General features: G+C 46.6%; 1 protein-coding gene across 1 annotated transcript; it reads right to left on the bottom strand.

Moving 5' to 3' along the window:
• Positions 1-1272: 1272 nt before the first annotated feature.
• On the bottom strand, positions 1273-7459 carry ZNF556 (zinc finger protein 556). The gene is made up of 2 exons (XM_063719268.1): positions 7361-7459; positions 1273-5539 (listed from the first exon to the last, which is right to left on the bottom strand). Exon 2 carries the CDS (start codon positions 5365-5367, stop codon positions 4942-4944), a length of 426 nt encoding a protein of 141 aa, XP_063575338.1. The 5' UTR covers positions 5368-5539; positions 7361-7459; the 3' UTR covers positions 1273-4941.
• Between the last annotated feature and the right edge of the window lie 9211 nt (positions 7460-16670).

Raw genomic sequence — 16670 nt, 5'->3', positions numbered from 1 at the left:
GCGGATCACCTGAGGTCAGGAGTTCGAGACCAGCCTGACCAACATGGAGAAACCCTATCTCTACTAAAAATACAAAATTAGCCGGGCGGGGTGGTGCATGCCTGTAATCCCAGCTACCCGGGAGGCTGAGGCAGGAGAATCGCTTGAACCCGGGAGGCAGAGGTTGCAGTGAGCTGAGATCACGCCATTTCACTCCAGCCTGGGCAACAAGAGCAAAACTCCAACCCAAAACAAAAACAAAACTGGGTTTGACCCTGATACGTCAGGGAGCTAGAACTGAGCTGCAAATGGCCTCAGGACAGAACCTTGGAAGACATGATTCAAACGCCCAAGGATAAGACACTCCTTCCCTCCACCCAAGGATCCCCTTTGGAACTCTCTAGAATTCCTTTTAGGTTCCAAACCACAGCATTCTCAGAGTTCTGACCCCAGGAACTTGGTGTGAACTTAGGCATAGCTGGTGCCTTGTGGCTTCCCTCAGGTTAAGTGGCTGGGGTGAGGGCAGCTATAACCCTGGCAAATGCTTCCTAATTTATGATGGGTTCCAAAAAAGTCTTGATGGGTCACAAGTCTTTGAGAAGTGGAAAGTACTGTTGTTGCACACTAAACATCAAAGATCAGATGAGTTTTAATTTTTTCTTAGTTCATAAATGAGACTTTGCTTCTTTTGTTTTCCATTGAGTTATTTAAAATTAGTAAAATTTACAATTTTAAATCGAGCTGGGTTTTCACAAATGCATACTTGTACCACCATAATCAAGATACAAAACACTCTGTCACCACTAAAAGCCTCCTCCTGCCCTTTTGGAGACAAACTGTCCTGCGACCCTTAATGCTTCATATAGTTCTAAATTCCTATACTCTTGCTTTATCCAGAACGTCATATAAATGGATGCTTTTGAATACTCTGGTTAATACCTAATGCTCGCCGGGCGCGGTAGCTCACGCCTGTAATCCCAACACTTTGGGAGGCCAAGGCGGGTGGATCACCTGAGGTCAGGAGTTCGAGACCAGCCTGGCCAACATGGTGAAAACCCCTCTGTACTAAAAATACAAAATTAGCTGGGTGTGGTGGCGGGCACCTGTAACCCCAGCTACTCGGGAGGCTGAAGCTGGAGAATCACTTGAACCAGGGAGGCAGAGGTTGCAGTGAGCTGAGATCACACCATTGCACTCCAGCCTGGGCAACAAAAGCAAAACTCTGTCTCAAAAACAAACAAACAAACAACAAAACACTTAATACCATACTTGGCAAATTATGTAATTATATTTTTTATCCAGAAGAAGATGACTTGTCTTGAAATATAAAAATTCGAACAGTGCCCAATACAGGTGGTAAGACACATCAGGCTTTCACTATGGAGAGATTCCATTACTATTTTGGGGTATGTAAGGTTAACCAGGAGTCTGCGGCTTGTGATTACCTTGTCATTTTGAGGCAGGAGAATAGGGAATTAGGATAACCAAGAGTTAAGGCATAAGCAAAAGAACAGCAGGTGCAGCCACTTCTAGGCAAGATTAGGCAGAAACAGGCTACATCCTCACTCCTGTGATAACAAGATAGAAGTCTCCACTTCAGACCCTGATTCGACAGGGCCAAGTCTCCACCTCAGCCTCTGATTGGCCATGGGCCAAGTCTTCGCTTCTGATTGGTTGTGGGCAAATTCTTCATAGGGGGTAACCAATTGGAGTTCTCTAAAGGGCACCTAGGGGTGTTACAAAATTCTTGTAGCTTTATAAAAACCCTGAAGAACATTGCAACTGCAGCTCTTGAGCTGCCCGCTAGAGCCGGCTTCCACTCCGTGGAGTGTACTTTCATTTAGATAAATCTGCGCTGTCATTGCTTTGTGTGTTTTGTTCAATTCTTTGTTCAATGCATCAAGAACCTGGACAACTCACAGTCAGCACTTTCCATCTGGTACCAATTTGTACAATGAGAGGAATGTAGGGAAGGAGTGATCAAATAAGCTAACTGTGATTGTGAAATGACACGAAGTCTTTGCAGTGCTATCAAGACTTTTTTTTATTTTTTTGAGGTGGAGTTTCGCTCTTGTTGCCCAGGCTGGAGTGCAGTGGCGCCATCTCGGCTCACCGCAACCTCTGCCTCCTGGGTTCAAGCAATTCTCCCGCCTCTGCCTCCCAAGTAGCTGGGATTACAGGCACCTGCCACCACGTCCAGCTAATTTTTGTATTTTTAGTAGAGACAAGGTTGCATGGTCTTAGCCAGGATGGTCTCGATCTCCTGACCTCGTGATCCGCCTGCCTCGACCTCCCAAAGTGCTGGGATTACAGGCGTGAGCCACCGCGACCAGCCCAGAAGTATAATTTTTAAAGTCACCAAGTTGATTTGGCAATTAAGTTTCAATATTTTAATACATTCTCCCAGTAAATAAAAAATAGAGATTGTCATTTGTTAGGATACAACTTATTTGAAAAACTCAGCTAAATAGGCTATTTCTCAGAAACATTTTATCCATTTGTATAGAATCCAACTTCTTTGAAAACACAAACACAGGAAATAGATATTTCTCAGAAACAGAAACTTTTGTTTTAATAATACATAATCAAACATAATAACTGAACACATACTGAGAGATTGTATTCAGCTCTATGTGACAGGAAATTCCCAGAGTGTGCCTGATAAGCCAGTATTGTCTTTCATTTTCTTATGAAAGGTAAGATTTATCTCATGAAATACTAGGCCACAGTAGATGCAGTAGGGAAACAATCCCCTGTGCTTTTTTAAAAAATTATTTATTTATTTATTTATTTATTTATTTATTTATTTATTTATCTATCTTTGAGATGGAGTCTCGCTCTGTCGCCTAGGCTGGGGTGCAGTGGCGCGATCCCAGCTCACTGCAAGCTTCGCCTCCCGGGTTCATGCCATTCTCTCAGTATGTGTCAGCCAGGATGGTCTCGATTTCCTGACCTCGTGATCCGCCCGCCTCGGCCTCCCAAAGTGCTGGGATTACAGGCGTGAGCCACCGCACCCAGCCACAATCCCCTGTGTTTTTATGGTTGTACCATTGTATCTGTCATGGAAGCAGGAACACAGAAGCACAAGAAATACTGAGAGAATGAGGTATTAAGATAATGATAATACGGCCAGGCACAGTGGCTCACACCTGTAATCCCAACACTTTGGGAGGCCAAGGTGGGCAGATCACCTGAGGTCAGGAGTTCGAGACCACCCTGGCCAACATGGTGAAACCCTGTCTCTACTAAAAATACAAAAATTAGCTGGGCACGGTGGTGCATGCCTATAGTCCCAGCTACTTGGGAGGCTGAGGCAGGAGAATCACTTGAACCCGGGAGGCAGAGGTTGCAGCGAGCCGAGATCATGCCACTGCACTCCAGTTTGGGCAACATAACGGGACTCTGTCTCAAAAAAGAAAAAGAAAAAGAAAAAAAACCCCAAAAAACCTATTTTCCAATTCCAACCCAGAAGCCAGGTGAAAGAGCAAACAGCAACAGATGAAAAAAATAGTTTCTACGAGACTACATTCCTCCAAGACTTTACATACGTACGTATTTCTACCAACTACTTATTAGCCCACAAGCAAAATGAATAAGGATTCTCTGACCAATAGCATAAAGCTGCTGAATTACTTGCTTATATAAGTAGAAAGTATTAACATTAAAAATAGTTTTTCCCTGTAAAATGGAAAGGTAGAATAAAAGTAACATGTAAGTAATATCCAGCTTGGAACACACAGGGCCAGTCAGAAAATGCCAACACCAATATTTCATTGGTCTAATGGCCTCACACAGAGTAACAAAAAAATTATATAAAAATTAAAGTTAATGCATATTAAAATACATTTCAAATCACCCATGGGTGCAATACACTTCTAAATGAAAAGAGAAACATTAGTAATTTATAAGAAAAAAGCATTATGTATCAAAATTTCAGTACTATAGATGAGAGAGGACTTACAGGATTCTCCCCTCAACTTTATCTGCAAGAGAACTGCAAATTCATTTGCTGGAGGCCCACTTTTAGGATGTGGTCCTGATAAAGGCAATACCATATTTATAAATGTCATGAGATTCTTCTCCTGCTGTGAATTTTCTTTTATTTTTTTGAGACGGCGTCTCACTCTGTCACACAGGCTTGAGTGCAGTGGTGCCATCTCGGCTCACTGCAAGCTCCGCCTCCCGGGTTCACGCCATTCTCCTGCCTCAGCCTCCCGAGCAGCTGGGACTACAGGCGCCTGCCACCATGCCTTTTTTTTTTTTTTTTTTTTTTTTTTTTTTTTTAGTAGAGATGGGGTTTAGTAGAGATGGGGTTATTAGGAGATGGGGTTTCACCAAATCCTGGCATTTAGCCAGGATGGTTTCGATCTCCTGACCTCGTGATCCGCCCACCTTGGCCTCCCAAAATGCTGGGATTACAGGCGTGAGCCACCGTGCCCGGCCCTCCTGCTGTGAATTTTCTGAACCGTGATATGTGAATTGATTTGCACAGGTTTTCCCCTGTTACTTAGATGTACAGGGTTTCTTTCTTGTGTGACTTCTCACATGACCTTGAAAGGCTCTGGGACAACTGAAAGCTTTCCCACATTTTTCGCATTTACTGGGCTTCTGTCCAATCTGCGTTCTTACATTTTTGGAAGAGCAAAGCCCGCCTGAAGGTTTTCCCACACTGGCTGCATTTACAGGTTTCTCTCCCGTGTGCTTTCTCTCATGTTTGTGTAAAGATGACGACCAACCATATGTTTTCCCACACATTTCACATTTATAGACTTTCTCTCTAGTTTGCAATTTGACATCTGTGGAGGGACGAGGCCTCGCGGAAGGCTTTCCCACGCTGCCCCCACTCACAGGTTTCTTTTTAGCGTGTGTTCTCAGGTGTTTGTGTAAGGATGAGGGCCAACCGAATGCTTTCCCGCATTTTTCACATTTATAGGGTTTCTCCCCGTTGTGAATTCTCACGTGTCATTGAAAGGATGTTGCCCAGCAGTAGGCTTTCCCACACTGCTTGCACTCATATGGTCTCCCTCCGGCGTGCATCATCATATGGACTCGAAAGGATTTCTGACACCTGAAGGCTTTCCCACAGTGCTTGCACTCATACGGTCTCCCTCCGGTGTGCATCATCACATGCGCGCGAAAGGATTTGGGACAACTGAAGCCTTTCCCACACTGCCCACATTCGTAGGGTTTCTCTACAGTGTGAGTCCTTACATGTTCAGTGAGAGAGTGGGAACGAAGAAATGTCTTCCCGCAAGATTGACAGGCATAGGGTTTCTCTCCACTGTGAGTTTTCTCATGCGTCTGTAGGTAGGAAGGGCGACTGAAGGCTTTCCCACATTCTTTACATTTATATAATTTTTGTCCAGAGTGAGCTCTTTTGTGCCTCATCAGGGATGAAGAATGGGTGAAGAGTTTTCCACACTGACTGCATTCGTACCGTCTTACGCCAGTACGATGATTCTTGCACAGATGACGATTACAATTTCGAGTCTTTCTGAAGTTTCCTCCATGTTTGTTACCTTTACCGCTTTTACATGGTCTCTCCACCCTTGGATTTCTGCTAAAAATGGGCAGCACATTATTAATGGTTTATGCCTTAATAATTTCTTTGTTTTTTTTCCTTGAGATGGAGTTTTGCTCTTGTTCCCCAGGCTGGAGTGCAGTGGCACGATCTTGGCTCACTGCAACCTCTGCCTCCTGGGTTCAAGCAATTCTCCTGTCTCAGCCTCCTGAGCAGCTAGGATTACAGTCACATGCCACCACACCCAGCTAATGTTTGTATTTTTAGCAGAGATGGGGTTTCACCATATTGGTCAGGCTGGTCACAAACTCCTCACCTCAGGTGACCCACCTACCTTGGCCTCTCAAAGTGCTGGGATTACAGGTATGAGCCACACTGCACCAGCCAATTATTTCTTAATATACATTAATGAATATTAGGATAACATTTTTGCCATTTTCTGTACAAGGGTAAGTTTCCTGTACTGTTGAAATTATTTCAAACTGGAATAAACAAAATAATCTGGTAGAAAGTTCAACCATAGCCCATTACAAAATCAATAGTAATATGTGGGGGTTCTCTGATAATTGTTTCTAACAGAATTATCTTTTTTTTTTTTTTTTTTGAGACAGAGTCTCACTCTGTTGCCTAGCCCAGGTTGGAGTGCAGTGGCACGATCTTGGCTCACTGCAACCTCCGCCTCCCGGGTTCAAGCAATTCTCCTGTCTCAGCCTCCTGAGCAGCTAGGACTACAGGCACATGCCACCACGCCCATTTTTGTATTTTTAGTAGAGATGGGGTTTCACCATATGGGTCAGGCTGGTCACAAACTCCTCACCTCAGGTGATCTGCCTTCTTCGGCCTCCCAAAGTGCTGGGATTACAGGCGTGAGCCACCATGCCTGGCGATAGTGCCTTTTTCTTCTAAGTGCAACTCACCTCAAATGTCTCTCCTTGGTGTTGTGCTTGTCTTTAACACTATGTTCTTCCCAATTTTTTCCTAAAAGGGAGGCCCATATATTCTTTCCTGTGAACTTTTCTATTTTCTGTTTGAGGGATAATTTTTCTCCAGAAGTATCCTGCTGAGAAATGGACCCATTGGCTTTAAGTTGAGCCTCATTATATGAAACAAAAAAGTGAACCAATATGATGAGGTTCAATATGCAAAGAAAGAAGTAATTCAGGTGTTTAATTGTTTCATGACTTCATTATGTTATTTTGTTTTATTTATTTATTTATTTATTTTTGAGACGGAGTCTCAACTCTGTCACCCAGGTCAGAGTGCAGTGGTGCGATCTCGGCTCACTGCAAGCTCCGCCTCCCGGATTCAAGTGATTCTCCTGTCTCAGCCTCCCGAGTAGCTGGGATTACAGGCACCCGCCACCACGCCCAGCTAATTTTTTGTATTTTTAGTAGAGATGGCATTTCACCGTGTTTCCCAGGCTGGTCTCGAACTCCTGAGCTCAGGCAATCCACCCGCTTTGGTCTCCCAAAGTGCTGAGATGACAGGCGTGAGCCACCGTGCCCAGCTATTTTTTCTTTTTTATTTGAGAAAGGGTCTCAAGTTGTCACCCTGGCTGGAGTACAGTGGTGAGATCACGGGTCACTGTAGCCTTGAACTCCTGGGCTCAAGTGATTCTCCTGCCTCAGCCTCCCAAGTAGCTAGGACTACAGGAGCATGCTACCACACTGGGCTAATTTTTGATTTTTTTTTGTAGAGACAAGGTCTCACTATGTTGCCCAGGCTGGTTGTCAACTCCTAGCCTCAAGTGATCCTCCTGCCTTAGCCTCCCAAAGCACTGGGAATACAGGCATGAACCACTGCAACCAGACAAAACATTTATTATCTAATAACTAAGTACAGAAATAACGCCATCCTTACCTACTGAGGCCAGGCGCTTGAAGGTCTCCAGCATGACATCTCTGTAGAGTTTTCTCTGAGCAGGATTCAGTAAGGCCCACTCCTCCAGCGTGAAATCCACAACTACGTCTTCAAAGACCACTGTGTCCTAAAACAAACCACATATGTGTACATGAGGATGGGTGTAAAACTCACAGCACTGGGGAACTGAACTCAGTTCATAGGACACTCACACAAGATCCTACAGTCTCCCAATATCTATTTAAGACTCAGTCCTCAGACCTCTTCCCCTCTGTCTGTAATCACTCCCTGTGTCATAGGTGTTTTTGTCTTTGACAAATAAAAGTTGTATACATTTAAGGTGTAGGTGATGATTTGATACACATATACACTGGGAAATGACTGTCATGAAGTTAATTAACACATCTGTTACCAGTGACCTTTTTAAAAAATCTGATGGTAAGAACAAGTAAGATTTACACTCTCAGTACATTTCATTTTTTTTTTTTTTTTTTTTTTTTTTTTTTGAGACGGAGTCTTGCTCTGTCGCCCCAGGCTGGAGTGCAGTATGGCGATCTTGGCTCACTGCAAGCTCTGCCTCCTGGATTCAAGCGATTGTCCTGCCTTAGTCTCCCAAGTAGCTGGGATTACAGGTGCATACCAACATGCCTAATTTTTATATTTTTAGTAGAGATGGGGTTTCACCATGTTGGCCAGGCTGCTCTTGAACTCCTGACCTCAAGTGAGCCAACCATCTTGGCCTCCCAAAGTGCTGGGATTACAGGTGTGAGCCACCACACCCAGGCTTTTAATATATTTCTTTTTTTTTTTTTTTGAGATGGAGTCTTGCTCTGTCGCCCAGGCTGGAGTACAGTGGCGCCATCTCAGTTTACTGCAACCTCCGCCTCCCGGGTTCAAGCAATTCTCCTGCCTCAGCCTCCTGAGTAGTTGGGATTACAGGTGCCCACCACCGCGCCCAACTAATTTTTGTATTTTTAGTAGAGATGGGGTTTTACCATGTTGGTCAGGCTGGTCTCGAACCCCTGACCTCGTGATCCCCCCACCTTAGACTCCCAAAGTGCTGGGATTACAGGCATGAGCCACTGTGCCCGGTCCAGTATATTTCAAATATACACTACAGTATCCTTAAATACAGTCACCATGTTGTACACTGGATGTAGAGAATTTATTCATCTTACAACAGAAAGTTGGTTCACTTTGACCAACATCTCTCCCCACTTCCCCTGCCCCTCAGCCCCAGGCAATCACTCTTCTACTCTCTTCCTCTAGGAATCTGGTTCTTTTCGATTCTCCATTTGAGTAAGATCATCCGGTATTCATCTTTCTATGCCTGGCTTGTCTCACATAGCATAATGTGCCCCAGGTTCATCCATGCTGTCGCCATGGCAGGATTTCCTTCTTTATTATGACTGAATAACATTTAACTGTATATATGTGTACGTCATATACTTTTTTTTTTTCTTGAGACCGCATCTCGCTCTGTCGCCCAGGCTGGAGTGCAGTGGCGTGATCTCGGCTCACTGCAACCTCTGTGTGTCATATATTCTTTATCCTGTGTCATAGTCTTTAGAAAAAATTTTTTTTTGAGACAGAGTCTTGCTCTGTCACCTAGGCTGGAGTGCAATGGTGCGATCTTGGCTCACTGCAACCTCCACCTCCAGGGTTCAAGTGATCCTCCTGCCTCAGCCTCCCGAGTAGCTGGGATTACAGGCACACATCACCACACCCGGCTAATTTTTTGTATTTTTAGTAGAGACAGGATTTCACCACGTTAGCCAGGATTGTCTCGATCTCCTGACCTTGCGATCCGCCTGCCTCAGTCTCCCAAAGTGCTGGGATTACAGGCGTGAGCCATCGCGCCTGGCCCTTTTTTTTTTTTGAGATGGAGTCTCACTCTGTCGCCCAGGCTGGAGTGCAATGGCATGATCTCGGCTCACTGCAAACTCCGCCTTCAGAGTTCAAGCGATTCTCCTGCCTCAGCCTCCCAAGTAGCTGGGATTACAGGCATGTGCCATCACATCCAACTAATTTTTGTATTTTTAGTAGAGATGAGGTTTCACCATGTTGGCCAGGTTGGTCTCAGACTCCTGACCTCAGGCAATCTGCCTGCCTTCGCCTCCCAAAGTGCTGGGATTACAGGCGTGAGCCATCACGCCTGGAGAGAAAATTTTTTAGAGACAAGTTCTCACTCTGCTGTGCAGGCTGGAGTGCAATGGCGCAATGAGAGCTCACTGCAGCCATGAACTCCTGGGCTCAAGCCATCCTCCTGCTTCCCAAGTAACTGGGATTACAGGTGTGTGCCGCCATGCCTGGCTAATTTTTATTATTATTATTATTTTTTAGTAGACTCAGGGTTTTACCATGTTGGTCAGGCTGGTCTCAAACTCCTGACCTCAACTGATCCACCTGCCCCGGCCTCCCAAAGTGCTGGGATTACAGGCATGGGGGCCCAACCCAAAATAGTAAAATGTCATCTGCTCCCTGAAATTAGCAACAAGAGAAGCTTTCAGAAGTGACCCAATTTAAATTAATCATGGCAAATGTAGTATACAATGAAAAAATATAGAAAGGAGAAAATTGTTCTGGGCGGGAGAAACAGCCAGAGGTTAGGCCCTAAGGAAGGAGTGGGGCTTGGCTCTTTCAGGCACAGCCAGAGCCTGTGTGACTGGACAGAGGGGAATGGGGAGTGACAGCCAAGGGGGTCGACTGACAGGAAGTGAGGCACATCACTTTGTGGGGAACTCATCAGCCACAGTGAGGATTTTGGCCTTGGCTCTGAATGACTCCAGGCCTTTGCACAGAGTAGTGATCTCATCTGACAGCTGAGACTAGATCATAGGGGACAGATACAGACACTGGGACACCTGTTAGGAGGCGAAAGCCGCACTAGGTGAGAAGTAGGCGTGTCAGCTTGGGTGTCACAGTGTAGTTGTGTGCAGGACCGGCATAAGAGGAGATATAGGCCGGGCGCGGTGGCTCACGCCTGTAATCCCAGCACTTTGGGAGGCCGAGGTGGGTGGATCACGAGGTCAGGAGATCGAGACCATCCTGACTAACATGGTGAAACCCCGTCTCTACTAAAAATACAAAAAAATTAGCCGGGCACGGTGGCGAGCGCCTGTAGTCCCAGCTACCCAGGAGGCTGAGGCAGGAGAATGGCGTGAACCCAGGAGGCAGAGCTTGCAGTGAGCTGAGATCACGCCACTGCACTCCAGCCTGGGTGACAGAGCAAGACTCCGTCTCAAAAAAAAAAAAAAAAGAGGAGATATAAAATTTCCTCGTGGGCTCAAGTTGGGGCAAGACAGGACAGGAAGAATCAAGGAAGACTGATTTTTTCACGCAGGAAAACTGGAATAATGGAGTTACCAGCAACTGAGATGTAGGTGGTAATATGTGGACCAGGCTCTCGGGGAGAGGATGAGGATATACTGCAATGCAGCTGAGAATAAGACATTTAAGTGGACACACATATAATAATGTCTTTAGGGGCACTGTTTCCAATGGAAAAAATTTGAAAATACCCAAATTAATTCACTAGCAAGCAGTGGGATTAATAAATACTAACAATATATCCCTATGAGTGAATATAAAAGAGTGATAAAGGGGCCGGGTGTGGTGGCTCACGCCTGTAATCCCAGCACTTTGGGAGGCTGATGTGGGTGGATCAGCTGAGGTCAGGAGTTCGAGACCAGCCTGGCCAACATGGTGGAACCCTGTCTCTACTAAAAATACAAAAATTAGCTGGGTGTGGCCACGCGTGCCTGTAATCCCAGCTACTCGGGAGGCCGAGGCAGGGGAATCGCTTGGACCCAGGAGGTGGAGGTTGCAGTAAGCAGAGATCGCGCCATTGCACTCCAGCCTGGGTGACAGAGCGAGGCTCCATCTCAAAAAAAAAAAAAAAAATAGCCAGTCATGGTGGCACATGCTGCCTGTAATCCTAGCATTTTGGGAGGCCAAGGCGGGTGGATCACCTGAGGTCAGGAGTTCTAGACCAGCCTGGCCAACATGGTAAAACCCTGTCTCCACTAAAAATACAAAAATTAGCTGGACATGGTGGCACGCACCTGTAGTCCCAGCTACTGGGGAGGCTGAGGCAGGAGAATCAATCGCTTGAACCCAGGAGGCGGAGGGTGCAGTGAGCCGAGATTGCGCCAGTGAACTCCAGCCTGGGTGACAGAGCAAGACTCCGTTTCACAAAATAAAAACAAAAAATAAAAGAACAGAATTATCATGTGTCACAAATTCTCCACCCTGGAAAAGGAGAATAACTGATATTTTAGCGAGTTCTTGTAATTCACCAAATCATATACCAAACATTTTTTTCTTGTAGGAATGCATTCATTTCGGGGGGTGTCATAATAAAAGAGAGATTTTCTCTCTTTCTCTGCGATTCTTTTTCCCGGGAGCCCTGTCAAGGGCTAAGCCCTGGAATCCCATTTGTCATCATCGAAAATAAAACAACAGATGTGAGAAACTTAACCACACGTGCAAAAAAGGAACAGAAAAAAAAAAAAGGCACGCTAGAATTTTTAACAAATGGAATGTAAGACGAGAACTTTATTTTTTTTCCGAAATTCCCCTCCTTGGAAATATTTTATCTTTCAAACTCTATTCTTTACTGTATGTTCCACTGACTGAAAAAATCTGAGGCTCAAGTAACCAAATCAATCTTTAGAGGCCCAGGCAGGGGCGGCTGGGCTGGAGTCCGGCGTGCCGGCCTTTGGGGTCAGGCCCGGCCGTCCCGCCACGTGGAGCGCCCGCCCCACCTGTCCACCCCTCGCCCCTCCCAGGGACGTGGGCCTCGGCCCAAAGTCTGCATCCAAAGCACATTCTGCTTTGGGGTTGTTGCACCGCCTCGCTGGGGTGAGGTTTTTTTTTTTTTTTTGTACTTTGGGTTAGTTTTTCTTCCAATTAACTTTGTGAGACCCCACAGGGCAGGAGTCATTTCTGTCTTTTTTTCCCCTCCATCCCAGCGTCCTGACAACTACGACTTTCCAGGGAATGAAGACTGGGGCAGGGGAGGAAACTCCCCGCAGGACCCGGGGGTGACACAGGGACAGAGGCTGCATGGGGGGGGGGTCCCGGGCGGCTCCCCCGGGAGTTTCAGCGTGTTCTGGCCGCTTCCAACCCTCCCCTCCCAGGGCTCCGGCTCATGCTCGGCTCCTGCCCTGCACTCACCATGTCCTGCCTGTTCCTAAGCCCTTTGAGGAGCTCCCTGCGCCTCGCAGCCGGTGCAGGTGAGCACGACGGAGACACCTGTGGTCACCCAGGACAGGCCGGGTGTGCTCGGCAGGGAGGACAGCAACGCCCCGCCCCTGGGGCTGTGATTGGATGGTTCTCTTCTCTGCTCATCTCTGATTGGAGAGTTCACCAGTCACATCCCAAATCCCCTGATTGGACAGTTCTTTAGACTCCGCCCCTCCTCTTCTGGTTGGTCAGCTTGCTATCCCCTGAGCTCCGCTGATTGGGCAGTTCTTCAGGCTCCACCCCAGCTTTCCTAATTGGTCAGGTTTCCAGGCCCTGCCTCAGCTCCTTTGATTTGACAGGTCTCCAGGCTCTGCCCCAACCCCCCTGATTGACAGTTCTCATCTGGATGCTCCACCTCAGCTACCCTGATTGGTCAGTTCTCTAGGCCCCACCCCAGCTGCCTGATTGGTCAGTTCTCAGGTCTTGGGTCCTGCAGGCAGCAGCTCCCATCCACAGTGGTCTCCTTCCCGAAATGAAAATGGTACTGACTTAGAGGGAAACCTGGGTCCTTTGGGTATCTACCTGTAGAAAAAAGCAGCTTCTTCTGTCCTCAGTCTGTTGCCAGATTCCATGACGCTGGATGAAGTCCCCTCTCTCTCCTGACCAGTAGACACCTGGGGAGGCCCATGGGGTCAAATGAGTGACCAAAGAAAGGTTTACCATTCCCTAACTAGGGTCAGCACAATTGCTAGAACTGAACTCTTGAGCCATTAGCAATGGTCTAGCCAGCCGGGCGCGGTGGCTCATGCCCATAATCCCAGAGCTTTGGGAGGCCAAGGTGGGTGGATCACCTGAGGTCAGGAGTTCGAGACTAGCCTGGCCAACATGATGAATCCCTGTCTCTACTAAAAATACAAAAATTCAGCTGGGTGTGATGGCGGGTGCCTATAATCCCAGCTACTCGGGAGGCTGAGGGGGAAGAATCGCTTGAACCTGGGAGGTGGAGGTTGCAGTGAGCTGAGATTGCCCCACTGCACTCCAGCCTAGGCAACAAGAGGGAAACTCCATCTCAAAAAAAAAGAAAAAAAAAACACAAAAACAAAACAAAACAAAACAAAACAAAAAAACCGAAAACACACACACAAAAAATTGTGGCAACAACTCTATCCTAGGTCAATATTTTGAGGTTAAAGCACTCCGGAGATATTTTGCCTCACAGTTTCCCAAGTAAAAATCAAGGTCACGAATATCTGTGTACCTATGAAAACTCAAACTCCAGAGCTGAGCGCTCAATGTGCAGGCAGATGAAACGGCTTGAATATTCTACAGGCAAACGACATATAATCAAGGAAGCATAATCCCTGGAAGCCTGTTGGTAGGGCCGAGAGCAAATAGATTTTATAGGGTCCCCGCCCAACTTTGCAGAGGCTATTCCTTATACTGTGATCATGGGAGCCACTTAAATGCGCATATTCCTTACCAATCCCACCGGAGCCACTTAAATGCGCATATTCCTTACCAATCCCACCAGACGTTCTCCTGCTGAGCCACAATACAGGGTTTCACCAAGACCCGCCCTTCCCTTGGGGTTACAGATGCTACTGACAGTGATCAAGGTGCTCAGTTCTTTTTTCAAACTACACTGTAGCGGGATTGATAAGGAATCAGAGAGACCAATGGGTTTCAGGAGGATATTTATTATTTAGGTGCACTGGCCCAGTCGGATTAACATCCAAAGGACTGAGCCCTGAACAAAGAGTTAAGTTACCTTTTAAGCATTTTGTGGGGTGGGGGGAGATCTGTGCAGGGGCAAGCATATTACAGAAGCGAGAGACAAAGACAGTTATTCAATTAATTGAGACATGCATTACATCATTTCTTACTTTTCAAGGCAAAACATGTTTTGCAACTTGAGTTTATCTGTCTAGTGACCTTGCAGCTGCACAACTAGGGAAACAGGGTCTTCACAATGCCTGGGAAGGGAGGAGAGATAAGGCTCACTAGCCACAGAACAACAGGCAGTTAATTTTTAAAAGACTCCAGCTCTTTCTTTTTCTCAGGGGGAATTGGGTTTTCTTACATACAACTGAGTTTCTGCTTACACATTCTTTCAATTTGTTTTAATTCCTGTTCCAACACAACACTGGGCTCTTTTATTTATTTATTTATTTATATTATATATATGTACTTTTTTTTGAGATGGAGTCTTGCTCAGTCACCAGGCTGGAGTGCAGTGGTGCAATCTCAGCTCACTGCAACCCCTGCCTCCCGGGTTCAAGCGATTCTCCTGCCTCAGCATCCCCAGTAGCTGGGACTACAGGCGCCCGTCACTACGCCTGGCTAGTTTTTGTATTTTTAGTAGAGACAGGGTTTCACCATGTTGGTCAGGATGGTCTTGGTCTCTTGACCTGGTGATCCACCTGCCTCAGCCTCCCAAAGTGCTGGGATTACAGGCATGAGCCACCATGCCTGGCCAACACTGGGCTCTTGAACAAGGCATTCAAAGCAACTTTCTGCTCTCTTATACTCTCGGGCTAGAGGCCTCCTAGAACTGATGGCTCAAACAAACCTTGTTGATATTACAGACCACACATGGTCTTCTAAATGGGTCTTCTCCACTGTGTGCAGCTTTACTTAGGCTCAACCCCAGCCTTTAGGGCCCCTTACTTTGTCCTGATCATCAGACTTACTGGCACCTTAGAGTGCAACCCATAACATGTGCTTCTTTCTTTCTTTTTCTTTTTCTTTTTTTTTTTTTTTTTTGAGACAGAGTCTCTCTCTGTTGCCCAGGCTGGAGTGCAGTGGCACGATCTGGGCTCACTGCAAGTTCTGCCTCCAGGGTTCACGCCATTCTCCTGTCTTAGCCTCCTGAATAGCTGGGACTACAGGTGCCTGCCACCACGCCTGGCTAATTTTTTTGTGTTTTTAATAGAAACGGGGTTTCACCGTGTTAGCCAGGATGGTCTCGATCTCCTGACCTCGTGATCCACCTGCCTCAGCCTCCCAAAGTGCTGGGATTACAGGCGTGAGCCACCGCGCCCGGCCACCATCTTTAGTTTCTATAGGAGAACTACACATCTGATGCTTCTAGCTTCCTTGGCTATTGTTTTAGGCTACTGTTACCTTCTTGCTTATCAAGTTTCCTATTTACTTCTTGGGGCTAACTAGGTGACTGAAATTTACCTTGAAGAAACGCAAGATTGTTCTTTATTTCTATGCTTGGGAGATCCACAGGCCGTGAAGAGGGAGTCCCTCCTCCATCTCACACACACTCCCAAACCTCCTCTTGACACAAGTGTGCTAATTTTCTGCTCATTGCACATACTTTTCGGGCCATCACAGGCACTGCCTTAGGCACACATGATGTCATCCTGTCAACTCAAACCGTGAAGCCATTGGAAAATGTTCAGCACACTCTAACCACACACAGCAGAGAGCTAATGCTTTAGATGCTTTCCGTGAAGGACAAGACTCCCTGGCAGACGCGACAGCTGATGACTGCTTGGCTCCGCACTATTTGCTGGCCAGCCAGGAAGAGTTATGTTCCCTTAAAGGGGCTGCTGGCTATACGTGGGTACTGGAAAGTTTTCACAAATAACAATTGTTGGGGACCAGCCTCAACATCACCCGTAGGGTACCCAAAGTCCAGTGGTGACGAAGGAATGAGAAGAGACAGGTTAAGAGTGCATAAAGAGGCCAGGTGCGGTGGCTCACGCCTATTATCCCAGCACTTTGGGAGGCCGAGGCAGGCAGATCACGAGGTCAGGAGATCAAGACCATCCTGGCTAACATGGTAAAACCCCATCTCTACTAAAAATACAAAAAATTAGCCCGTCGTGGTGGCGGGCGCCTGTAGTCCCAGCTACTTGGGAGGCTGAGGCAGGAGAATGATGTGAACCCAGGAGGCGGAGCTTGCAGTGAGCCGAGATCGCACCACTGCACTCCAGCCTGGGTGACAGAACAAGACTCTGTCTCAAAAAAAAAAAAAAAAAAAAATGATTGCATAAAGAGTGGGGGCTAGGGGGCCAATTGCAAAATGGAGGCTGCAAAAGGCGCCAAGCTCTGGTCTCCTCACTATTTATTGAGTACAGTCACTTAGATCTAAGAAGCAGATGTGGCCGGG

Source organism: Pongo abelii, chromosome 20 (genome assembly GCF_028885655.2).
Source record: "Pongo abelii isolate AG06213 chromosome 20, NHGRI_mPonAbe1-v2.0_pri, whole genome shotgun sequence".
In the NCBI taxonomy this organism is placed as follows: Eukaryota; Metazoa; Chordata; class Mammalia; order Primates; family Hominidae; genus Pongo; species Pongo abelii.
The sequence above is the reverse complement of the archived record's forward strand: the minus strand, read 5'-3'. Positions and strand labels throughout refer to the sequence as shown.

Coding starts and splice junctions, on each gene's coding strand:
- ZNF556 (XM_063719268.1), bottom strand. CDS start 5,367: ATGAGGCACAAAAGAGCTCACTCTGGACAAAAATTATATAAATGTAAA.